At 46.9% G+C, this 27,086-nt stretch overlaps 1 protein-coding gene across 1 annotated transcript in view; it reads right to left on the bottom strand.

Annotated features, from left to right (window-relative positions):
- The window catches only part of RTN1 (reticulon 1), a 206,460-nt gene that overhangs the window by 61,808 nt on the left and 117,566 nt on the right, over positions 1-27,086 (bottom strand). The window contains exon 3 of the mRNA XM_084630811.1: positions 25,193-25,975. Within this exon, the coding sequence (XP_084486937.1) occupies positions 25,193-25,975 (783 nt within the window). The remainder of the gene's footprint in view (positions 1-25,192; positions 25,976-27,086) is intronic.

The raw sequence follows: 27,086 nt of genomic DNA, 5'->3' as shown, positions 1-27,086 counted from the left end.
ACACAGGTAGTGAATTGATGGCAGCCCTGAGAGAAGATGTGTGTTCTGCTCTATCTAGTCTCACTACTTTGAAATATTTTTGAAATATTTTTGAAATATTATCGCCATCGGCCAAAGTGCTTAAACCTGGGGGCTTAAAGCCACGGAACTACAGCTGTGGCCTGAGCACCTGCAGTCCCTGTCGACTCCAGTGGGACTGGTGAATGCTCAGGCCACTTGCATTTAGGTGTCCAACTGAATTTAAATGGCCTTACTTCAGGTGCCTAAGTCTGAAAAATTTGACTTTCGCAACTGTAAGCAGTGTCAGGATGAGCTCCACCCTGACATCTGGTGGTGAGGTGTGGCAAGTTGTGGAAAAGAACTTCAGGGGCCGATCTCATTTGCATAGGCACACCCACCACGCCTAGAATGAGACCATAGCTGCCCAAATGGTCACTTTGGCTGCTGTGGGATCCCCAGTGTCTCTGTTATTGGGGCAGGAAGAATAAATTGTTATTACCCTGATTATGGGAACTGTGCTTGGAACTGTACGTGGCCTTTTGTTATGATGGAGGGATTCACCATCAACTAAGTAGCACTCGCTAGGCAAGGGTCATGGGTTCCAAAACTGTGTGAATGGAGAGAGGCTGGGGACAAGTAGTAGTACTTGGTGGCATGGGCCCCTTGGTGAGGGCCTTACATGCTGATTGCACTTCCTCCTCTCTCCACTGTGGAATATCAGAGCTAATTTTGATTTCATTAGAAGTCTAGTTATAGGCTGCTGAGCTCACTTTGGGCTGACAGTGCACCAGCACTGGGGCTCCCCTACTATAAGCTGAATTCACCTAAGAGCTGAAATCACTGAGTGTTGTGTTAAGTAGTGGGGGAGCCTGAAGATATATTGTGGAGCAGTTTGCGGGACGGCTGGTGAAGCAGTTCGACGCGGAGCAGTGTGTGGATGGCAGGAGCTGCTTGTGGGCCGTGGAGCTGAGTTCGTGGGGCAGCTGAGCGAAGGAGTTCGTGGGGCGGCTGGCGGAGCGGAGCGCAGCTGAGCGAAGGAGTTTGTGGGGCGGCTGGCGGAGCGGAGCGCAGCTGAGCGAAGGAGTTCGTGGGGCGGCTGGCGGAGCGGAGCGCAGCTGAGCGAAGGAGTTTGTGGGGCGGCTGGCGGAGCGCCGCTATGGAGCTATGGGGCGGTCAGCTTCAGATCACGTAAGGTGCCTCTTACCCCCGTCCCATTTCCACCCAGGTTGGGAGGTAAAGCTCTGCCGATAAACTTTCGAACTCTGGGGCTGCCCTGACCAGGGACAGAGACTTTTGGGGCATTGGACTTTTGGGACTTTGGGTGATTTGGGGTTGCTGGACTCAAGAACCAAAGGGAAAAGGGCATGCCCCAATTTGCCTGGGGTGGGGTTGTTTTTGCTCATGGGTTGTGTTATGAATCCTGTTGGTGGTGTTTCCCCAACATAATGCCACATTGTTTCTCTCTGTTATTAAAAGACTTTTGCTACACTCAGACTATGTGCTTGCGAGAGGGGAAGTATTGCCTCTTGGAGGCGCCCAGCGGGGGTGGTATATATTTTCCCAGGTCACTGGGTGGGGGCTCGAGCCGGTTTGCATTGTGTTATTGGAATGGAACCCCTAGATATTGAACCCGGCCCTTGTTGCTGCCAACTCTGACGGGCAGAAGGGTTACATTTTTGGGGGCTCGTCCGGGATCGCCTGGGTCAGTACCCCTCGCAAGCACCTGTTGAGTGATCCACTACATTGGGAAACAATTTATATTTTTTTTTGTTTGTGCTTATATTTTGAGGAAATTACTGTTTGTATAATGGCTAATATGTCAGGTTTGTTGGGCCCTGGCTCAGCAGCTTCTAGCTCGGAGGCTGCAGCCTCGGCTGATGATTGGACAAAAGCTCTGGGGCAAATATTGGAAAAGGTTGTGCTGCCCCATGCTGAGTCAGACTCTTGTCGTAAGTTAAGATTATTTGCTGGGGAGGAGGAGTTTGAACCCTGGTTAGAGCATACCACTGAAATGCTGCAAGAGTGGGCCGTACCAGATGCAGAAAAGCGAAGATGCCTTATAGAGAGCCTTGGCGGCCCAGCATTAGATGTGATTCGCACCCTGAAGCTCATTGACCCTGGGGTCAGTGTGAAGGACTGCCTAGAGGCCCTTGAACACAACTTTGGGAGCGTAGAGGGCCCTGAAGACAGCTACTGTAAGTTCCTTAATTCCCGACAACAAAAGGGCGAGAAGGCTTCAGCCTACATACAGAGACTGGAGAGACTGCTTCAGAGAGCTGTCATGAGGGGAGCAGTGACTGCTGAGCAGATGGATCAGACCAGACTGGCTCAAATTGTAAGAGGAACTCAGTATCAGAACCCGATTCTACTTCATCTCCGGCTAAGAGAACGACGGGAACATCCCCCAAGTTACTCCCAGCTGATAAAAGAGGTCAGAGAGGAGGAAGAAAGGCAGGCTGCCAGTGAGTTTTGGGAAGCCCAAACATCGGAGCCAGCCAGCACAACACCACTGCAAATGGCCAGTGTACTGATGGTGAGCACCAGAGAGGAACTTGCCCAACAAATGCAGGTCCTGACGGAACGGATAGCTGAGCTGCAAAGTACCGTTGACCGAGTTAAGACTTCTAGGAATAAGAAGCCTCAACCTGTGGCGATTGAGAAGCCCGCACTTAGAGCCACCATCCCCCCCAGGCGAAGGGGGAAAGGTCAATTCTTCTGCTACCGATGTGGTCAGGATGGACACAGTGCTGCCAAGTGCCGTAATGAAGAAAACCCCTCCTTAGTGTATGGAAAGCTGAGGATCAGTTGGGAGAGATCCGGTAGCTGCCAGAGGGTCTGGGGACGGGGACCCCCCAGGTCTGCAGGATTTGAAGATTCCCCCAGAAAAGACTGTCCAGCTGGGATCCCTGCAGGACTGATAGGGCCTCGAGCAGAGGTCATGGTGAGGATCGAAGGGGTGGAGTGTAAAGCAGTGCTTGACACTGGATCTCAAGTGACTATTATATTTCAGTCATTCTACCAACAGATGCTTAGGCACCTGCCTATACAGCCACTGACTGGCCTTGGCCTATGTGGCCTCAGCATGGATGAATACCCCTATCAAGGGTATGTCATAGTGCACCTGGAATTCCCAGAGGAGGTTGCTGGGGTAAGAGAAGAGGTAGACACAGCTGCCTTAATATGCCCTGACCCTAAAGGGACTTCCGATGTGTCTGTGCTGATAGGGACCAACTCCAGTCTCTTCAAGGTACTCGCGGATTACTGCAGAAGGCGGGCTGGGGACCAGTACCTGAATACCCTGATGATCCATACGCTTTGTGCTGAAGCCTATAGGAAAATTGAGAGCGCTAAAAGGGACACATCTGAGCTACCGCTTGGGGCACTGAAGTACGCGGGCACAACCCCCTTAGTAGTGCCTGCAAGGACGGAGCAAGAAGTGCTTGTCATGAGTACCTGTCTGAAAGGCAGTAAAGGGACGTTAGCAATGATAGAGCAGCCGATGGGAGGAGAGCTCCCTGAAGGAGTGCTGGTCCCCAGTGGAGTCATAACCCTACCTGCTGAAGCCCAGGAAAGGGTGACTATACTGATTGCTAATGAAACGAGTCGTGATATTTTTGTGAAGCAAGGACAAAAGATAGCAGACCTCTTTGAGCCTGAGTCGATTGTAAAACCCCAGTATGAAACTCCAGTTTCGGCAATAGACCCAGCAAAGTTTGACTTTGGAGATTCACCAGTGTCCGAGGACTGGAAAGATCGCCTGAGGAAGAAACTTTGTGAAAGATCCAAGGTGTTCTCACTGCATGAGTGGGATGTGGGATGTGCAAAAGGAGTAGAGCACAATATCAGACTACATGACTCTCGACCTTTCAGGGAGAGATCTAGGAAGATTGCTCTCTCTGAGATGGAAGATGTGCGACATCATCTTCAGGAGCTGGCTGCGAATGGCATCATTACAGAGTCCCGCAGCCCATACGCCTCACCCATTGTGGTAGTCCGCAAAAAGAATGGGAAAATCCGGATGTGTATTGACTACCGCACCCTAAACAGCCGTACTGTGGTCGACCAGTACACTATGCCTCGAGTGCAAGACGCCTTAGACTGTTTGCTGGGAAGCCAGTGGTTCTCTGTGTTGGATCTTCGAAGTGGATACTACCAGATCCCTCTGGGAGAAGAAGATAAGGAGAAGACAGCCTTCATCTGCCCATTAGGGTTTTATCAGTTCGAACGCATGCCCCAAGGGATTTCTGGAGCACCTGCCACCTTTCAACGTCTCATGGAGAAAGTTGTGGGAGACATGAATTTACTGCAAGTGTTAGTTTATTTGGATGACCTGATTGTGTTTGGAAGAACCTTAGAGGAGCATGAAGAAAGACTTCTTAAAGTGCTTGATAGGTTGGAGGATTATGGTCTGAAGCTTTCAATTGACAAATGCCAGTTCTGCAGAACCTCAGTGAAGTATGTGGGTCACATTGTGTCCCAAGAAGGTGTGAGTACCGATCCTGATAAAATAGAAGCACTCACTACATGGCCACGTCCAAGTAACTACAGAGAACTCAAGACCTTCCTTGGATTTAGTGGCTACTACCGCAGATTTGTGAAAAACTATGCTACGATTGTAAAGCCTCTGAATGATCTTACCAGGGGACATCAGTCCAGCAAGAACAAATCTAAGTCCAAGAATAAGGGGAGGTCCCCAAAGCCTCCTGTGCAGAGACACAATGGCCCCTTTGCACCATTTGGGCCACGGTGGGATGAGAGATGTGAAAGGGCTTTTCGAGAAATCATTACTTGCCTAACTCATGCTCCAGTCCTAGTTTTTGCTGACCCAAGCAAACCATTTATCCTGCATACTGATGCCAGTTTGGAGGGTCTGGGAGCAGTCCTGTACCAGGAAGTGGAAGGCAAATGTAAACCGGTAGCCTTTGCCAGCCGAGGATTGTCTGATAGTGAAACTCGCTATCCCACCCACAAGCTGGAGTTTTTGGCCTTGAAATGGGCCATCACTGAGAAATTTCGAGACTACTTGTATGGTGCTCAGTTCCAGGTGTGGACAGACAACAATCCACTGACTTATGTGTTAACAAGTGCTAAGCTGGATGCTACAGGGCAGAGATGGGTGGCCGCCTTGGCTAGCTATGAGTTCAGCATTCAGTACCGATCAGGGAGAAGCAATGTAGATGCAGATGCATTGTCCAGGCGTCCGCAGGCTCCAGAAGTTGCTGTGATACCTACAGATGGAGTGAGAGCTATTTGCAGTGTGAGTCGCCGAGAGCCAGAGGCCCGTGAAGACTTTCAGGGATGTGTTGCAGAAGCTTTGGGCCTGCCCCCTGAATGCATGCCTTCTGCTTCGGTGAACTATATTGCATTAGACCAATCTCCTTTGCCCATGCTCAATGCGGCTGACTGGCAAGAAGCCCAGCGGCAAGATATTGACATTCGTGATACACTACTTGCCAAAAGGGAGGGGCGAAGCCCAGCTGCGGTTGTCCCACCTAACCCGGAGGGTAAACTACTATTGAGAGAATGGACCAAACTAAAACTGATTCAGGGAGTGCTACACCGAATGACCACTGACCCTTTACAAAAACAACGAGCACAACTAGTACTGCCAAAAAAGTACAGAGCCCTGGCCATGAGGGCCCTGCATGATGACTTTGGGCATTTAGGGATGGAGAGGACCCTGGAACTTATTCGTAGTAGGTTCTATTGGCCCCGAATGGCTGAAGATGTTCGCAGGAAATGTGAGACTTGCGCTCGATGTGTTCAAAGGAAAACTCTGCCCACGAGGGCTGCATATCTCAAGAACATCACCAGCAACAAACCTTTGGAGTTGGTATGCATTGATTTCTTGTCTGTGGAGGTAGACAAGAGGAATGTTGGAAACATTCTAGTAGTGACTGACCATTTTACACGGTATGCACAAGCATATCCCACACGTGATCAGAGGGCCACCACCGTTGCTCGAGTATTGTGGGACAAATATTTCTCAGTCTATGGATTCCCGGCTCGGATACACTCTGATCAGGGGCGGGATTTTGAGAGTCACCTTCTGAAGGAGGTGCTGAAGATAGCAGGAATTAAAAAGTCTAGGACAACGCCTTATCACCCCCAAGGTGATCCTCAGCCCGAGAGGTTCAATCGAACCCTATTAGATATGTTGGGAACTTTGCGACCAGAGCAGAAGGCAACCTGGAGCCAGCATGTCGCATTTCTGGTGCATGCCTACAATGCCACAAAGAACGATGCTACGGGAGTCACCCCATATCTCTTGATGTTTGGGCGAGAACCAAGATTACCCATAGACTTGTGCTTTGGTGTATCAGAGGATGGAGATAGCTATGAAACTCATCAGCAGTATGTATCCCGACTAAGAGAAAAGCTGCGGGATGCTTATCGCTTAGCTACCGCTGCGGCTCGGAAGAACGCAGACCGCAACAAACATCGATATGATGCTAGAGTGCGTTCGCAGGAGCTCCAGCCGGGGGACAGAGTCCTGCTGCGAAATTTGGGTATTGCTGGCAAACACAAGATAGCTGACAGATGGAAGGCAATACCTTACCTGGTGATGGAAAAGCTGGGAGATCTGCCAGTCTACAAGATCAAACCTGAAGACGGTCCAGGGCAAATAAAGACGGTGCATAGAAACCTTTTGCTCCCTGTGGGGGAATTGGTAAGCACCCCTTGTGAGATGGGCCACGGCAGGGCCGCCGGGCAGAACAGAGGTGCTAGACCAAAGCCGCCATCCAACACAGACAGTGGGCCCCCTGCAGCTAACTTACCCCTATTCTGCACATCTGAGAGTGAGTCTGAGGAGGAAGACACAACCCTGGTGTATCCTGGGATGGAGACAAGATTTCAGTCTCGATCAGCTGAACCAAACGAGAGTTTTCCCTCTTCCGCCCTAAACCCAATGGCGGAACTATTTAGGCCCATTTCTGATACCCCGGTGCTGCTGATGAGACCCCCCTGTGATGACACACACAGGTTATTGGACAATGGGGACAGACAGGTAGAGGATGTCCTGGGCACCTTGGACCCTCCAGCGTTAGAACTAGGAGTGCAGGGGCCTACGCCAGTAGCCGAGGGACCCTCCAGGGAAGCCTCTCCATCCGTCACTCAAGAGGATGTTCCCCCTACCTCGGCAACAGAGATTCTCAATAGACGAGACAGGGTGATAAGACCAGTGAAACGGTTAACTTATGATGCACCTGGGGTGACTAGTGAGGAGCCAATACATTTAGCACACAGGCTTGTGGAAGCTAAAGTGGGCTTCCTGAGGCCCTTTGGAGGAAACCAATGAGTTGGTATAAAGGGAGTGTGATTTGTCGGGACGACAAAGTCTCGGCTGGGGGGAGGATGTAAGCAGTGTCAGGATGAGCTCCACCCTGACATCTGGTGGTGAGGTGTGGCAAGTTGTGGAAAAGAACTTCAGGGGCCGATCTCATTTGCATAGGCACACCCACCACGCCTAGAATGAGACCATAGCTGCCCAAATGGTCACTTTGGCTGCTGTGGGATCCCCAGTGTCTCTGTTATTGGGGCAGGAAGAATAAATTGTTATTACCCTGATTATGGGAACTGTGCTTGGAACTGTACGTGGCCTTTTGTTATGATGGAGGGATTCACCATCAACTAAGTAGCACTCGCTAGGCAAGGGTCATGGGTTCCAAAACTGTGTGAATGGAGAGAGGCTGGGGACAAGTAGTAGTACTTGGTGGCATGGGCCCCTTGGTGAGGGCCTTACATGCTGATTGCACTTCCTCCTCTCTCCACTGTGGAATATCAGAGCTAATTTTGATTTCATTAGAAGTCTAGTTATAGGCTGCTGAGCTCACTTTGGGCTGACAGTGCACCAGCACTGGGGCTCCCCTACTATAAGCTGAATTCACCTAAGAGCTGAAATCACTGAGTGTTGTGTTAAGTAGTGGGGGAGCCTGAAGATATATTGTGGAGCAGTTTGCGGGACGGCTGGTGAAGCAGTTCGACGCGGAGCAGTGTGTGGATGGCAGGAGCTGCTTGTGGGCCGTGGAGCTGAGTTCGTGGGGCAGCTGAGCGAAGGAGTTCGTGGGGCGGCTGGCGGAGCGGAGCGCAGCTGAGCGAAGGAGTTTGTGGGGCGGCTGGCGGAGCGGAGCGCAGCTGAGCGAAGGAGTTCGTGGGGCGGCTGGTGGAGCGGAGCGCAGCTGAGCGAAGGAGTTTGTGGGGCGGCTGGCGGAGCGCCGCTATGGAGCTATGGGGCGGTCAGCTTCAGATCATGTAAGGTGCCTCTTACCCCCGTCCCATTTCCACCCAGGTTGGGAGGTAAAGCTCTGCCGATAAACTTTCGAACTCTGGGGCTGCCCTGACCAGGGACAGAGACTTTTGGGGCATTGGACTTTTGGGACTTTGGGTGATTTGGGGTTGCTGGACTCAAGAACCAAAGGGAAAAGGGCATGCCCCAATTTGCCTGGGGTGGGGTTGTTTTTGCTCATGGGTTGTGTTATGAATCCTGTTGGTGGTGTTTCCCCAACATAATGCCACATTGTTTCTCTCTGTTATTAAAAGACTTTTGCTACACTCAGACTATGTGCTTGCGAGAGGGGAAGTATTGCCTCTTGGAGGCGCCCAGCGGGGGTGGTATATATTTTCCCAGGTCACTGGGTGGGGGCTCGAGCCGGTTTGCATTGTGTTATTGGAATGGAACCCCTAGATATTGAACCCGGCCCTTGTTGCTGCCAACTCTGACGGGCAGAAGGGTTACATTTTATGGCCTTACTTCAGGTGCCTAAGTCTGAAAAATTTGACTTTCGCAACAATCTGCACGGCCCATTTGTTTGGCCTGCCTGCTCTAATATAGAAATACATAGCAACAAGTATAGTTAACAAATGAAAACTCTCAAAGAAAAACACCCTGCCAAAACAAGACACGCCCCTGCACACTCTTCTTCCTCTGAGAGAGGATGAGAGAACAAACGTGTCGCAGATGTTGGTCATGCTGCTTAACACATGATTGGAAGGTGCTCAGATACTCCTCTGATGAACATGTTATAAAAACCTGAACAGAACAGTGTAAGCCGCAATGGAGACCAAGTATCATGCCTACAGCCAGGTATTAGGAGAGCGGTTTGGGATAAGGAACAACCTGTGGCCCAAGACATTGCTGTTTCGAAGGCTATGGACAAAAGTAGAGTTTTACATGTGAGGAGTGGGGGAGTTTTACATGTGGGATGTGAGGAGTGAGACATTTCTCATGGTCACATCAAGGGAAGTTTCTAGGTTGGAGGAGGTGGAGGCGCCGTTGTTCTTGCAGGCTAGTGATCCCAGACGATGGCACAGAGGAAGAGGAACCTGTCAGCCACCTGTGAGCAGGTTTCCAAAGGGGTGAAGGAGGCGCGCCAGTGGTTGGAAGGGTAGCGTGCAGGCTGTGGGGAGCGCTGCTCTTTGACATGGTCCCCACATCCCCTGGTTCACTTTCTCACGCTGGGGACTGACTGGTGGGACCTTCTCCCCCCTGTCCACATTGGGGCAACATCCTCCCCCGGGGAGCACACTCCCTTAGATGCAGGAATTATGACCGTCCATGGTCCCTTTGGGAGGGAGACAGCACCTCAAGCCTGCTCTCACGCCCTGCCTCTGTGCGTCTGGGAGGGCGATGCATTAAAACAGCAGAATGAAACCGAACACCGTAAGATCTCGGCTGAAGGCCCAGCAGTTTTCCCGACAGGGAGGCAAGTCGGACTGCCAAAATGTCTCCTACACGGACTGGCGGGAGCCCCTTCCCTTAAATCATTTGACACCACGAAGAGCCACTCTGCATTAGTGAGGAGGTAGACAAGATAATCCATAGGTGTTTCCCGTTGCTCTAACATGAGCTTACTAAATCCTTACATAGATCCTTTGGCAGGCTTAGTCCTGGTTTCATTCCACCAATCCCTCCAGGCAACAGAGGATGGCTCTAAAAATTGAGAGAGCATGTGAGCAACAGCTTAGGAGCAGAGGAAGCCAAGGGACCCTGCCATCCTGGTGCCAGCCTGTGCTGAAGCACTGCCACTAACATGCCTGTCAGGAGAAGGGCATTTCTTAAACAGGAGAGGAGTCCCTGAAGAAAAGAAAAGCCTGGCACGTGATTAGCAGCTGTTCCCTCTCACCTTCACCATGAGGAGGGCAGCCTCACAGTGGGGGAGCTACCCCCAGTAAGAATAAGCCATAGCAAGCGACACCGATCCGTCTCATCAGCAGCCCTGTACGCTGCAGAAACCCTGATTTGATGCTTGTTTTCTTAACCCTTGTGCAACTGTCTGGCTTCCTCGTTCCTGGGAAAGAAGGAGGGGTGTTCACAGCTGGGAGACAAGAGCTGGCTGGGATTCTTACCAGGAATGAGTCCTAGCCCATCCCTCCTTTCCACTCGCACAGCAACTTCATTCACCCCTGAAGGAACAACCCACCAGGCCATCCAAGTCAGGGACTGGAAGGAAAAACTGGGCTGGCCAGCAGGACACCAGAGAATGCCTGGGCAGGAACAAGTCAAGAAGGTGAGTTGATCTCAGAGCACAGGCACAGAGATCAGGAGGCAATAAGCCCAGGTGAGTGGGGTCAGATTGGGGTGATAGGCAGGGCAGATAAGGAAGGGTTGGGGGGAATTCATCTATAAGGGGGAAGCAGGAATTGAAAGCAGGGGAGGGCCAGTCTTCTGTTCCGCAGCATAACTTACTGCGGAGGAATATATAGCAGCGTACTCTGCAGTTCTGCGAATGCTGGACCTCACCTCCACAAAGCCACTGGTGGCAAAACCTCATGCTGAGGGTCACAGGCAGCCACACAGTGCTCCTCACACAGCCTTGGCACAGTACTCAGCAATGCAGCAGATGTTCTCTCCTGTGTGGCCCTCTGCCCCATAGCTATTTCATCGGGCAGCAGCTGAGAGCCCTCATCACCTGCTACCATTTGCTCCTGATGGCATCAAAGGGTTAACAGAAATTGGGTAGGAGACAGACCCAGAGTACAGCAGCCACAACGGGAGATTTCTGAACCGAGATGGAATGCAGGGTCAGGACCACAGTGCCTATGCGAGCAAAGAAGAAGTTGCCCAGGACAGTGGGATGATTCAATACGAGCAGCCCTGGGAAAGCTGCAGAGCATAACCCTGCTTTGTAAGGACTCTATGTCCCACATAGCAATGTGACCCCCTCCACCCACCATTTGCTCTAATATAGTGAATTTGTCACTTGGGCTTCATCCCTGGGGGAAGAGATGTCACCAATGGGGTCCAACCCCATCTGGGAAGTGCCCAGCCTGGTGTGTCTGCTCAAAACAAACCCAGTCACACAGACACTGTCAGCTTTCAGTGCAGAGCCACATGCAGCGTCTGCTTCTTCAGAAGTGAGAGATGCTGCCACGATAAACTGATTTTCCTCCTTTTCTCTCTGGATCCCTGCCAGAATCCCTGTGTTTTAACACAAAGAAAATGAACATAGGTTGTTGGAAGCAAGTGGAGAGAGTAAGCTGTTTTACCACAGCCTGAAAAAAAGAGTCCGAACATACATCTCAAAGATCCCCAGAGACTAGCTGAAATCAATGCAGTTGCACCCACTTACACCAGGTGTGAATTTGGCCCATGCTGTTTCATTCCAAATGAGCAAATCCTTTTTGCCTTACAACTGGCTCCCAGGATTTGACGCGGTTGGTGCAAAACTTGGATCAAAGCTGAACAACTTTTCAGGAGATTTGCCTACATTATATTTTCAGTCAGTGTTTTATTATTACTACAGCAGTAACACCAGAGGTACCAGCCGAGGTCAGGCCCCCATTGCGTTAGACACTACACACACACACTGAGTTTCTGACTCTGGGAGCTTCCAACCTAAACAGACAATGTGTGGGAGGGAAAAGCACAGATGGATAAAATAACTTAAGTTACACGGCTGCTCAGGGGCATATCAGTGAAAAGAACCCTGATCTCCTGGCTACCAGTTCAGTGCCCTATCCACTAGCTCACACTGTCTTTCTATCTATAGCTATGCACATAGACAGACTTTAGTATCAATATTATGGGCCTGATTCCAACATCTTTACTCACATTCAATAGGACCTTACTCCATAAGTAGTCCCACTGGCATCAATGGGACTACTCACAGAGTAAGGTGCTACTAAACAACATCCAAATCTGGGCTTATTTTAGCCAACTAAAAGGACATGTGGATCCCAGAGGACCCATCTTCAAATACCCCAGTTAAAACGTTAGAGACATGGGATTGTTAGCAAAGTAAAACTCACACTATTTTAACTGGGATTAGCAGCTTCATCAGTGGGGCAGCTTTAAAGCAGAAAGTGCTTCATGATTAAGGAGTCTATTATTCCTCAGCCTTATGCCTGTAACCCCAGTACCATGGACATGGCTAGAGATCTCTTCCCATCCATCCCACTCCCTGCCATAGAACACCACTGTCTCCCAATGCAGACATGCCGTAATACACAATGAGTCTGATTTGGATTAGCAGTCTTCCATTTTGCACCTGTAATTATGTGTGGATTCAGCCAATGTTATTTAGACATCCCGCTATCTCACTGTGCCTGGGAGTGAGGCCGTTAGTTGGATGGCTACATGTTACCACTGGCACCCCCAAATAATTTCCAGAGCAAAACGGGAAGTGACCTGAGGCCCTTTTCAAAGCCAGGCCTAGTCCGAAAACTACACTGGGAGCAATCAGATGGAGAATGACCTAGCAATATGCTAATTAAGACCTGATGAAGAGCGTGTCGTTTGCCAGGAGACAGTTCATTTGTTCCGGTGAAGGTCCCTGTGACACATGGCCCAGTTTCCCACATGGCTGAGGTTTGTTGCAGTAAATTATCTTCTAATTATGTTTGCAATTGCCTCCTTGGCATTATCCCTGTACTCCCAGGTAGTCCTATTTATTACGGCACAAGGGCAGTTTAACTCTCCACCACCAGGTGCAGCTGTTGTCTCAGTTCCCCCACTGGAGACTCTCCCTTTGAGGTTGGTTGGGTAATTTGGCCAAAACTCTCTCCTCCAACATAAACAGGCTCAACAGGAAACAGAGAGCTTCAGCAGAACAAGTTGTCCTTCACCCTCCCTGGGCCATTGTCCCCTCTTACCAGGGCATCATTCAGGCTACAGTTTCCTGTCTAAGTTCTTCCCCTTGGTTGCAGGGCCCCCACACCACCACTAACCCACCTCCTCCCTCTACCACAGGCTCCTGCCCCTAGATCACGAAGCTGCTCTCCACTCCATTCAAAAGCCACCGTGTTTCACTTATCCCCAGGGGACTTCCTGTGTGTAGGCCCTCTCCTTAGACCTTTCCCAGGCATCTTCAGCCAAGCCCCTCCAGGGCTCCCTTTTCTGTGGGGCACTACTGGTGGTCTTTAACATAGAGTGTGATAACATGTGGACCCCATCAACAAGCTACTCCTCTGTCTCCAAGTCTCTCCTCTCACTAGGTAACCTCTCTTATTTCCTGCTTTCCATTCCCAGCAGGCCATGTTACAGCTTATCAACTGGGGAACTACAAGTCCCAGAACTCCCCTGGCCTGGGAGGAAACTAGTCACAGGTCAGACCTGGAACCTGAGCTCTCCTTAAAGTCTGGCTGGCTTACCCTGTGATAATTACAGTGGCTGAATGACTACTCCAGTATGTAACCATGTTGATGGCTCGCCTCTGCTTTTTGTCCTTGTAGACACTGCATATAGACAGGCAATGTCTGGGGGCCAAATTCTGTCCTCCACTATCTGTATGCATTGTCACCAAGGGTTGTATGCCCATAACCAAGGACAGAATTTGGCCCTGCACTCACATTATTTATATTTCAGTAGCATCTGGAGGTTCCATCAAGGAGATTGGAGTCCCATTGTGCTAGGTGCTAGAGGGTCCCTACCTTGAAGTGCTTACAATCTAGGACAAAGGGCAGAAGAAAGGAAGTGTTAATACCTGGCTTTACAAATGGGGAATGAGGGTCAGAGAAGTACTGGGATTTACCCAATGGGTTTGTGGCAAAGTGAAAACTGAACCCAGATTTCCCACTCCAGTGTCTTAACCACAAGAACATCCTTCCTCCCTACATAGATTTTTAATTACTTTCTAATTAGAGATGTGTGAAGATAAACAATGGTGCCTACAGGAAATTTAAACACGATGCACTGTGACAAAGGAATTGTTTGCACCCACTGCATCCCAATGCCACACAAATCAAGGTCAGAAAAGACCCCTTCATTTACACCTTTTACAAATGGGGGGTTTCTGAATGATGCAAAGCATGATAAAAAGTAAAGTGATGCAAGTAAACCAGATGGGCCAGGATGTGGGAGAACTTACAGCAGATGGCACTAAAATATTAACCTAACATTTCCTTATGTTCAAAGCTCAGCCACAGATTACTGCTGATGACAGAGTCAGTCTATTTAAAACATGGCGATGAAGAATGAGTCCCAGATTGTTAAATCATTCTACCAAACGTCTCCCTTCTCCAAAACAACCTCACGAGCAACTAATGTGCTTTCAACATAAGGGATGTGTTAATGTTATTCCAGCAAGGTTACTTCTAACAAAAACGCTCCTGATAAATAGAACTCCCAGGCAGCTACTGAAAAACAAATTCATTGTGAAGCTGCAAAAATCTGCTTCTCCATGACAACAGCCCTAGGTAGACACAGACATTAAAATAATAATAATTAAAAAAAAAAAACCAACCCTGACAAAGGTTTGTTTCCATTCTTTTTAAATGCCTCTGCATGATAATGTTTGGGAAACGTGGAGCTACAACTGAAATGTCACTTGGGTGGAAACAGTCACTGCCTGCTCTATTGAGTACAGGCTACCGAGGGGTCTTTCATAATGTTATCACTGAAACAAATTATTCTGATAGGTTCCTTGTGGCTCATAATGCAGCAACAGGGAGTCTGGGGCTCCCCCTGCAAAGATTAATGGAGGAGTTCCTTGCTTCTCTTATCTCCTGAAAGCGTGTGGCAGGGTCCCTCTTTTGCCACTGTGCTCGTTGCGGGAAGGTTCAAGAGAGGGCTTTAAAGGGCATGAACAGCAATTCATTGTTCAGCACAAACAGAAGCCATTTTATGAGCTCTTCGGGCCGTTTACGGCTGTTACTCTACAACTGCTTGCAAAGAAACAAATGGTGCTTAGCTACTGTGACGGTAGGCATATTGCTCATTTCTGTGATTAGATGGAAATCATACAGAGATGGGTGCTGGGCTCATCACAGACTCTGCAGCTGATCCACTGCATAGACTGTGATCTGGCTCTCATTCTCCACTGCCCTGGTGCCTCCATCTGCCAAAGTCTACACAATGAACTCACCTGAGTCCGGGGGGGCGCTGTTTTACAGGAGGGGACCCAGCAGGGCAAAGGCCAAACTGCTCGAGGGCAAAATAAGTCATATCCCTGAGAATAAATACATGACTGCTATGGAGCCCATCCAAGACGCACTGAAGTCTGTCTACGGTACTTATCTGGCCCCCCTTATCGCAGTATCTGAGTGCCTTACAGTCTGTAACAGATTTATCCTTACCGCACCCCCAAGAGGAAAGGCAGTGCTATCACCCCATTTTACAGACAGACCGAAAGCAAGAGACTGACTTACCCAAGGTGTCACCGGTAGCCGCTGACAAGGTTGACCAAGCCACAAGTGTGAAAAATCAGGACGGGGGTGGGGAGTAATAGGCGCCTATATAAGAAAAAGTCCTGAACATTGGGACTGTCCCTATAAAATTGGGACATCTGGTCACCCTACCTGTGACAGAGGCAGGAATTGAACCCAGGTCTCCTACCCCTAGGCACTCAAGATAGTCACTGGACCACCCCTCCTCTGTGAGGATGAGAATCCTTCCATAATAATGTGTTGGTTCAGTCTATCTGGAGTAGCCAGATATGAAGTGGGAGAACCCATGCTCAGAAGTCTAGGATAGGACATAGAGACTAAGGAAAAGTTACATGCATAGGACTCAAAATAAGATTTTTTTTTAAAATGATAGAATAAACCTCTGTTTTATTTGTCCTTAGTATAAAAATAAAAGGGCGGATAGTAGATTTTAACACATGAACAGCCACAGTGAGTGGGGTTAAGAGAAGCTGAGGTGTTTTCTAACAAATGGGTAAATGCAGAGGACTCGATTTCCAGCTGAAGTTACATATGGCGTCAGATTCTGCCCTCAGTTACAACTGTGCAACCCCATTAAAACCCATGGAGTAACTGAGGATAGAGTTTGACACCAGGTCCATATACACTGTCATTCAGAATTTGCTCATATTTACAAGCATTGTGTGGTTTTCACCATAGATCTCACCAATGCCAGAATTCTTGACAATAACAATATTTTGCATTTTACTGGGCTTATATATATGGCAGCAAAGTGCAGTGTACAGGGAGTGGGGGAGAATGAACTGTAGATCATGGTAACATAGAATATCAGGGTTGGAAGGGACCTCAGGAGGTCATCTAGTTCAACCCCCTGCTCAAAGCAGGACCAATCCCCAACTAAATCATCCCAGCCAGGGCTTTGTCAAGCTTGACCTTAAAAACCTCCAAGGAAGGAGATTCCACCACCTCCCTAGGTAACCCATTCCAATGCTTCACCACCCTCCTAGCGAAAAAGTTTTTCTTAATATCCAACCTAAACCTCCCGCACTGCAACTTGAGACCATTACTCCTTGTTCTGTCACCTGGAGTACCTTGAAATGGGATTACATCAACACAAACTAGGTACCTCCTAGTTCATGCCAGCAGGGTCTACGTGCGGCAGCTAGAGCACTCCATATTGGCATACTCTACAATTCACAACCTCATGCCATCACATAGACAAGTCTTATAAGAAATAACTCTACACAACATCCCAGAGAAGTAGGTGAGTAAGTATTATTATCCCCATTTTACAGATGGGGAAAAACAGAGAGAAAGGCAAAATGATTTATACAAAGCAAGGCAATGGTAGAGCTTGGACTAGGGCTCAGGAATGCTGGACCCTTGGAAGGCAAGAGACTGCCTTCATAGCATTCAGAGTCAGTGTTGGGGAGAAAAAAGAGAAAGGTAGAGAAGAAAGAAACATTTATTTTTCCAGAGACTGATGGCTTCCCAGCTGCATCGCCCCAGCTATGATCCATATTAGTGGACAGTGTTCAAGGGAGCAGTATATGACACACTTACAGGTGAGAAGAAGGTGCTTCACTGACGGTGAAGGCCTTGATTTAGCAAAACACTTGATCATATGCTTAACTTGAGGTTAACATGCTAGAGACCAGTATATCAAGTCTGTTATACCCATCCCCAGATAGTTCCTCTGCCTTTGCCTGAAATACACTCCTTGTTTGGGAGATTTTTTTTTAATTAATGGGAATACAAGAGCTGGACAGAAAACCACTGATCTGACTGGCCTTCTTTTGGCTTGATTGCAGATGCCCAGAGTGCTCAAGCAGGCCTATTTCCATAGCCAACAGGACTTTTCTTAATCGGCATATAAACCTATTTAAATCAGTTACTGGGCCTGATCCTCAGCGGGTTCCACAGAAATCAAGAGCACTGTGCCCATTCATGCCAGCTTCAGATCTAGCCCTGCCTGTTGTTCAGTTTTTCCTGATATATTGAAATCTGAGATGTTGCAAGCCAGGATTTTCCTAGAACAAACCAGAGACTCCAGGTTACAGTTACAGCGAGAAGTTACATGTCAGTTCTTCTTTCTGTTTGGCTTAATATAAAATATTGAGTATAAATAAAGATTTGATATGAATGAGCAGACTAGAGTTTCAGTATTAAAAAAGCCAAAGTCACCTGAGCTGGCAGCCATCTTCATCTATTTGTTCTGCAAAAGGAAAGGGAGGGAAATAATGTAGCCAGTGATTATATGACTCTGACCAGAGCACATGTGATCAGATGAGTGTGTGCCACTGTCACAGGGTAACTCACTGCTCACATCACCTCCTGCTGGCCGTCCTGGGAATTAGCTCAGCCAGTTTACACTCTCCCTCCGGTGGCATCTTCTTCCATCCTGTCTCACTTCTGGATCTGCAGCTCTCTCTTCATGGCTTGGCCCTCCAGCCAGGTCACTAAAGTCCTCCCCTTCTGGGGAAGTCACAGTCTTTCCATATCTGCTGGCTGGCTGGAGTCCCCAATGTTCTTTGCCACTCCCCAGTGGCTAGTAGGGGAACTCAAGCCCACCCTCTCCACTGGGTTCCAGCCCAGAAACCCTAAAACAAGCAGCCACGGTCCCCATGCAGTCCTACCTTTTCTTGCTGTTTCCCTAGGCTTCTTCCTTCATCACTAGCTCCAACCCTCTCTGGGTTTACCAGCCTTCAACTCCCTCCTCTAAGAGGGTGACTACAGCCTACTTCCCTACAGCCTTCCCTAGGCAGCAACCCAGCTTTATACAGGCCCCATCTGTTCCTGCACAGGTAAGTCTGTCCCTCTAATTAGAGCTTTCTTCTCAGCCTCCAATCTACTAGGTTATTTGGCCCATCTGGCCTCCATTAACCCCTTCCACTCCTGTGTGGAATGCACACCCCATTATAGCCACACAGAGAAATAGGATCTTTGATCAAATCTTATGATCTTTGACAAAAGCTGGCAGGGCCTCTCCATGGTGAATGAAATGGGAATGTCTTTTATCTTACAAAAGATGATTATTAGACATTGTAAAATGGAACTGAGAAATGAATGGCCATTTTCATCATTACCACTGGATGGCAATAGACATTAAATAGAGACTTTGAATTAGCACCGTACAAATCACACATCTATCTGTTGTGTTCCACAGTACTTCTTTGGCGTGCACCGGTGCAGGGAGGGGAGAGAGAGTGGTTATAGGGTACCAAGCAAACACACAGATTCTCTGAAGGTATGATACACAGCAAACTCACAGTAATGTTGTCAGCCAGTGAGACTATGAACTTGTTTCAAGTAAAATGTTGTGATTTCACATTGACTCACTCCAGAAGCTATGAAATCTGTGCATTTATTCCATGGAGCATGAATTCAAAATCAATTTGCATTTCCATGTTCAGCCCCAGAATTAATCCAGTCGAATCAGTGTAACAGAATGCCCGTTTAGACCTGTAAATTGATATTGTTTATGGACATTGGTACTTTGTACACACTACACAATAAAGATAAATTGCAAAATATGTGAATGTTTATATATGAAGCTAAATGGTTGATGACTGACAGTTCTTGGACTACATTTACCCTGAGAGTAGCTAACTAGAGTCATGGAACAATCTAAACTATAGTATGGACCTAAATTCATGCCGGGGTAGCTCAATGACATCACTGACTTTACTGCCCACAAGGATGAACTTTGCCTTATTATTTTTTCTTGCAGTTGATAAAATTCCAATATTATAGACTTTGAGGATCAAAAGCTATTGTTCTGGCTACATGATGCTTTTTATTACAGCCCCAGTTCACCTCTAATTATTTTGCAGAATATCTTCTTTGAGACTAAAAGAAAAGGAGTACTTGTGGCACCTTAGAGACTAACCAATTTATTTGAGCGTGAGCTTTCGTGAGGCTGAAATTTTGAAGGCTCGGTCTCCCAGCCCAAAGATAAATACTGCAGAATGTTTTAGGCTAGCCCATTCAGCCCCTTGTGAATTCTCCAAATGAGAAACAAATGAACTGTTCACAGGTTGGAAAAACAGACATGTACCACACTTCTTAAGGGACCATTTAATTAGATACAGTGACGGGTGCATTAATCCCTCAGACAGAAAAGCATTATTGGCCAGATCCCAGCATCACTAACCCCAAGAGTTCAAAAATCATGAGTCAGCCTCCCAAAAGTCTTGAGATTGGCTTAAAAACAATGAGATCTTAAAAACAAAAACAACAACAAAAAACTCAGTACTTTTTAATTTATCTGTGTCATAGCCTTTGGGGTTCACATTTTCAAGCACTGCTCCACAACGCTGGGGGCTAAAAGCTTATCTTATTTTTCGTGGATGCTGATAATCACATGCCTTCTGGGGTTTAAGAAGAGCAACAAATATTGCAAGACTATCAGTGAAATTGTGAGTTAGCAACATTGGGATCCTCAGCTGCTGTAAACTAGCATAGCTTTACTAAGTCAATGGAGCTACAGTGATTTATGCCTGCTGAGGATCTGGCCCTATTTCTGCATAAAGGGTCCTGATCCTGGTCCTGAACACCCTCTACTCCCTTAATGGGCTGCATAAGTTTATTGGCACACTTGCAGATATATCAGTGAGTTCTCTGGAGTGTCTGCCCAGGGAAGTGGCAGCTACTGAAATACAGAGCTGAGCATATATGTATTGTTGGCTAAGCAGTGACAAACGAGAATAAATTAGTTAGTAGCTGTCCCGGGTAGGGAAAGTTTCCACCACCAACCGTGAAGGGAACACAAGTCGCAAATGCTGACTTAATGGGAGACAAGTGGGGAAATCCACTGGTGTTTATAGGAATCCCCTGTGTGAATCAAAAAGGGACATAGCCCTTGGTAGTGAACTGGCATCAGTTTAAGCAATGAAAGGGTGGGAGGAATTCATCAAGGGAAAATACATGCTGAAAATCAAGGAAACACATATCAGGCCAAATTCATCCTGGGTGTAAGTCCACTAAATTCAGTGAGGTTACAGCAGGGATGAGTTTGGCCTATGGAGACATTAGATACCATTAACTTAGGTTTGAACAGAGACTGGGAGTGGCTCGGTCATTACACTAATTGAATCTATTTCCCCATGTTAAGTATCCTCACACCTTCCTGTCAACTGTCCGAAATGGGCCATCTTGATTGTCACTTCAAAAGTTTTTTCCCCCTGCTGATAATAGCTCCTCTTTATTAATTAGCCTCTTACAGTTGGTATGGGTACTTCCACCTTTTCATGTCCTCTGTATGTATAAATATCTTCTTACTATATGTTCCAGTCTATGCATCCGATGAAGTGGGCTGTAGCCCACGAAACCTTATGCTTTAATAAATTGGTTAGTCTCTAAGGTGCCACAAGTACTCCTGTTCTTTATTCTGCTCAAAGACACTCATGTGCAATTCCTGTGGAACTCAGTGGGAGATTTCTCTCTCTCTCTGACAGTACAAACTGGCCCCGTATCAAGCAGTAATGCTGAAAAACTACAGTAGGAATTGCTCAGCAAAGTGTGAGTAAGTAATGAAAAAAACCCTCTGGAAAAAACTATCACCGCTAATGAATATTTAAAAAAAAAACAAAAAATCTTCAGTGTTTACAGGGAAGAGATCTAGCCAGCTGTTTAATGCCATCCCTGGCATATCCCAGATTTGAACAAGTGTGTGTGGGGGGGGAAGGGGAACAGATAGAATTTATCCCAACTGCTCTTCCACTGGTGCAGAAATTCATTTGTCAATTCCTCAGTCCAGTACTCCTGCAGCACAGAGGACCTAAAGTTGTATGAAAGGGGCAGCAGGGCACTCCTGTATCATAGCACCTGTCTCACAAGGGCCCAGCCCCTGTCAGAATGTCTTGGGCCAGTGGAACAATCCCTAGACGAGTGTTCTAGCTAGCATAAGTTCAAGCAGCCCTGTGGCTGCTTTGATTTCCACTGGGGCATGGTGTGGTCCTAGGATTAGAGAAGGCAGGAAGATAGCTTAGAGCCACTTCTGTGCTCTTGTCAGCTGGGCTGGGAATGAGCTCACTACAACGGAGGAGTGAGCCCTCCAACTCTGAAGTATTAAAACATAAAATCAGGTGCTTTTTAAAATCCAAAATTTTGTTAACTTATTACCCCCAAAATTTACAATATCTCCCATTGCAAGCATTAGACCTGATCTTGCAGCCCCTCACTCACCTGAGTCAGTCTGCTGGTTTTGGTTCACTGTAATACAATAGGTTAATTTTTAAAGTGTTCCCCATAAATTCACCATACAGGTCCATGGTAAGTCCTGGAGTTAAATCCCCTGCACGTGTATTTTACAAAGTGTGGCTATGCCCTAAAAAGCTGCACAGTAACAATGATACTGTGAAGTTTCCATATTTGTTGTGTCACATTGATTTCCATGTCAAACTTGCTCTATTTGCAAATAGAAAGGTGGTCCCTAACTGCCAGCGTCACAAACTCAATCTGAGCTCACCCAGTCAGGGTGGGTATCTTCCCTTTTAGACATCACCAACGGTGGTGTGAACAGGTGGACAAGGGGAGAGGTCAGAGCTCCAGCAATCCTCAGCAGACAGAGTCCCTTGGGAATGACCGACAGCTGGGGTAGATTAGAGAAGCCCCTAGGCAACCCTAAGCTGTTGGCAGGACCAGCCAGTCAGTCAGGGAGCTCCCATATCCACTCCCTCTCTGCTGCATCCTGTGGAAGCAGCAAAGAGTCTGGGCCATTGTCTATTTAGAGATGAAGTTCCCCAAGATCTTAAACAGCAGACAATAAAAAGACAGATCCATTCTCTCTCACACACCTTGTGAATTCAGCTATGCGTTTGCATTGGAGGGAGATCTAGACATTCCCCCCAACACTCCCAAGCAGATGTCCTGAAAAAGAATAAGGCACAGTGATAGCATGAATTAATGCACTAGTTCATCACCTTAACAGACCTCAGTTCAGATTTGGTCATGTTATAGGTTTGGTGCTTCCAATCTAGTCTCTACTGGGCCTTTGTTCGTAGCATAAAAGGCAGCACACCAACTCAGTCTGGTTGTCTCGGTTTTAAAGGGACCCTAGTAGCTCAAGCTGTTGCGGATCTGGATTCAAGTGCATTTGCCTGACCTGAGTAATGGGGAAGCCGCTTTGCCCCACATACAATTACAGTACCTGGTTGTAAAACACCTATCTTTACGCAATGCCTCCTTTTCACAGGCACTAGGATTAGACTCCCATTTCAGTATGTTTTATTTAAGTAATCTCCTGCTCTCCCAACCCCCAGGTTAACTGAGGGAACAGCATTACACGGATCTCTCCTTAACATAGCAAAGGTCACCCAGACATAAGACCCTTGAGTGACAAGAATAACAGGTGAAGTGGAAGCTAGACTGGAGGCTTAAAACCCTAAAATCTGAATTACTCATGATTGAACGATTCCTTTTTGATAATTACAGGCCAGGTCCTGAGGTTCTTGCTAAGGTTTTCACTCAACACTAGACTAAGACCTTTAGCATTTGGCCCGACAGCAGCAGGAACATGTCCCAGGATCTGAGCATTAGCAAAATGAAGTTGTACTCGGTCCATTCACAAGACTTGAGATTGGCCACCACAAGCCAGCTCATTGTTATGGATGAAAGGGGTTCTCACAGCACCATGGGATTCTTTCAGGCGGACTGTTCCAGCCATCAAAAAGCTATTTGTTCATCTGAACTATTTTTTCCAATCTGGTCATCCCCCCACCCCCATTCCTGTGGCCAGCACAACTCATGGAAGAGCCTGACTTGTTGCTTCCACTGCTGAGTTTGTGTAGGGTTAGCACAATTTCAGAGCATACAGTAGAACCTCAGAGTAACGAACTGACCAGTCCACTTCATACCTCATTTGGAACCAGAAGTATTCAATCAGGCAGCAGCAGAGACAAAAAATAAAGCAAATACAGTACGGCACGGTGTTGAACATAAACTACTAAAAAATGGAGGGAAAGTTTTAAAAAAGATTTGACAAGGTAAGGGAACTGTTTCTGTGCTTGTTTCATTTAAATTAAGATGGTTAAAAGCAGCATTTTTCTTTTACATGGTAAAGTTTCAAAGCTGTTTTAAGTCGATGTTCAATTGTAAACTTTTGAAAGTACATCATAACATTTTGTTCAGAGTTGTGAACAACCTCCATTCCCAAGGTGTCCGTAACTCTGAGTTTCTACTATATTTGTTAATGGTTATTTATTTCTTCACCAGATCCCTGACTTATGAGCCCGACCTATGCTCATAGAGCTGATCCTACAAACATCTTGGCATCTGAATAAGGTTACTCACATGAATAACTGTTACAGAACCAGGCTTGTTGTTTGTATTGATATGTTTTAGTTTGTTGATAATGAGGTCATGAAAACAAGCAGATATAAAATTAAGACTAAACTATGAAAAGTTCTGATCTTACTGTCCTAGTTTAGGGTAAACATCCAATGGGTTGCGTGGAGGTAAAGGGTCTAAGAACCAACACTACCTCACCGCTTTCTGTTCCATCTGCAAGGAGTGCTTCTCCAACCTGCCTTGGCTAATTAAAATAGTAAGCACTTCACACCTAATTGTGTTTTCAAAAATCCAATCACAACCTTCTCTCAGAGGAGCAGAAAGAAGGGAAGAATCCTCAACTGGTATGAGTCACACTGCTTAATGCACTACTAGATTGTGCCCACACGCCAGGGTTATGGCACGATATATGACACTGAATAGAGTAGAAAGGCAGTTTGACTACGGTCAGGACTGCAGGATTGGACCCAAATAAATTCGAATGAAAATGATATAAAGGCACAAGGGCCCAGGCCACGTCTACACTACAAAATTAAGTTGACAACTTACGTCGGCGTACAGCCGCCACAGTAATTGCATCGCTCGTGCGTGTCGGCACTTCATTCCTGGTGTCGGCAGCGTGCGTCCTCACCAGGAACGCTTGTATCAATTGTACTGTCAGTGCGGGGCATTGTGGGATGGCTCGTGAAAGCCAGTAACAGTTGATGAAAGCAACACAGTGTGTACACCGACACTGCGTTGACCTAACTACATCAACCTTGACTCCACGCCGCTCATGGAGGTGGAGTTATTAAGTCGGCATGGGGGGGGGAAGAAGTTATGTCAGCGGGACTGAAATTTAAGTGTGGACACTTCCATAGCTGAGGTAAGCTGTCTTGTGTCAGCTGAACTCTGTAGTGTAGACCAGACCCCAGTCTCTCTACTAATTGTATAGAGAGATTTTTAAGAGCAGAAGAGACCATTGTGATCATCCACTCAAACCTTCTGCATAGCACAGGCCATAGGACTCCACCCACAGATTCCGACGTCAACTCAGTAACTGGTGGCTGAGCTAGTACGTTCATTTACGAACACATTTAAAGCGATGAAGAATCAACCACACCCGTCGGTGAGCCGTTCCAGTGGTTAATTACCCTGCATTGTTAAAGATACGTGCCTTGTTTCCAGCGTGAACTGGTCCAGCTTCAAACTCCAGCCCATGGATCTCGTTATGCCTTTGCCTGCTAGATTAAAAAACCCTCCTACGTTAATCATACACATCCCCCATTAGCGGCATTCAAGGAGAACGTGTTACTGAGACAACATACATTTCGGCATTTACCTTTTTGCTTATTTAAAAACGGCAGCGAGGGGGAAGCCAAGGGACTTCTTTTCCCAGAGTCCTTGGAAGGCAGTTTACTTTGGTTAACAACTGTTGCTTCAAGTGGCTTCTTCTGAATTATTTTTTCTTTTAGTTCTTCTGTACTGGTGGCAGAGGTTGGTGGCTCCACACTTACTTTGGGTGCAACAAAAGAGCATTTCAGATAGGAAGCAGACTCAGCTAGATTTTCCCTGTTCATCCTACTCTCTGTTGTCTTACTTACTTCAAAGTCGGAAGCATCAGGTCTTGAACCACTCTCTTCCTGGATTATGTCCATGATTATTGGTTTCATGAGAGGAGAATCTTGCTCCCTCTTGGGACTTTCTTCGGAAGCTGAAGAGGCATCGCATGACTCGATAATCAGTTCGCTGTCGAGTTCAGCTTCACGCTCTTCCCTCAGGATGCTGTACTGTATTGAAGGAGAAGCAGGCGAAGGGGGAGGTCCTCCGATATGACTGAAGGTCATGTAGCTGGAGTGTAGCACCTCTTCAGCAGCTAGCGGGTCTTCTGAGACCAGCTCTATCTCAGAGTCGCCAGACTCAGCACTGCTGGCTTCGTTATCTAAGGGGGATGAAACAGCTGGACGCCCTGGCTTGCTTTTCTGATCTTGTTTTTCTGTGTAAAGTCCTGGTGAACGCTGGACTTCAGAGCTTTCAAAGGAAAAGCCCTTTGCTTCTTTAATGGCACTGATAAGCTCATCTTCTGACAGGCTGTATTTACCTTGAGATTCTGAGCCAGATGGTTCTGTTATCCCATGCAGAGATAGAGAGAGAGAGAAAATACAATGTTGTTAACAAAGATAACTTCTGATTGCTCTAAATCATTGTCTGTTGCCTAATCAAACACAGATTCAGCTAAAGTATTATTAAATGTATTTAATACAAGCCGGCAAAGTTACATTTAATAATAAACAATTATATATAGCTCTGAGATCTATGGATGGACATAAATGTGCTTTACAAGGAGGTCTGTGTCATCGTATGTCCAAGGTCTCCCAGCAACATAAGATTAGCTATTTTTTAAATGGGAAAATCATCAAGATAAAAATTACACACATAAATATACACTCGGGGCGTGCATGTACAGGGGCATGCATGCACGCACAGAATAAGTATTTTGGAAACATTTTCTTGAATTTATGGAGGAAAAAATTCTTAGCAACCTCTTGCAACAGACGTTCATTTCAGTGTTTTGTATGCAACATGCAATATTCTATTTAATAAGGCAATATTCCACTCGCACTGCAATTCACACTTGGGATTGAATTTTCAGTACCATGGATTAGAAAGACTCAGATCCAATGTGAGCTGCTTGTCAAATACCTTGTTCATGATGCACATAGTGTAACAACGGAAATTAACCTTATTCAAGCAAAGACCCACTAAAACCAATGCGGGCTGTCTTGGGTAAAGGCTCAGTGAAATATGAGGAAAGATCTCATGATTTGGACTGACATAATTTGACCTTTTATATTTAAACCATTTTTAATATTTATATTGGTCACTCTCCATCTGGATACAAAGGAGCAAGCCTCCTGTTGTCTACACTGGGAGTTTTGGGGGGTATAAGGAATGCAGAATCAGGTCCCTCCCGATATATTAAATTTGGATAATGAATAATCATCTGTTCTGGAGTCCCAGATGAAGGACCATATTCTATAACAGCTACTTGGATTTATGTAATTATAAAACTTTTTTTAAAACAGCAAATATATATATGCAGATCTGAATTCGAGGAATGGCTGAACACACCACCTATTATTAAGGTTGCCCGACACTTCCAATTATAAGATTCTGTTTTTAGTTGCCTATAATTTTGCCTAACTTTAACCATTTGGGCTAAAATATTCCATGCT

Source organism: Lepidochelys olivacea, assembly GCF_965140295.1.
Source record: "Lepidochelys olivacea isolate rLepOli2 genome assembly, chromosome: 6".
In the NCBI taxonomy this organism is placed as follows: domain Eukaryota; kingdom Metazoa; phylum Chordata; order Testudines; family Cheloniidae; genus Lepidochelys; species Lepidochelys olivacea.
Note: the sequence above shows the minus strand (reverse complement) of the source record. Positions and strands in the feature narration are given on the sequence as shown.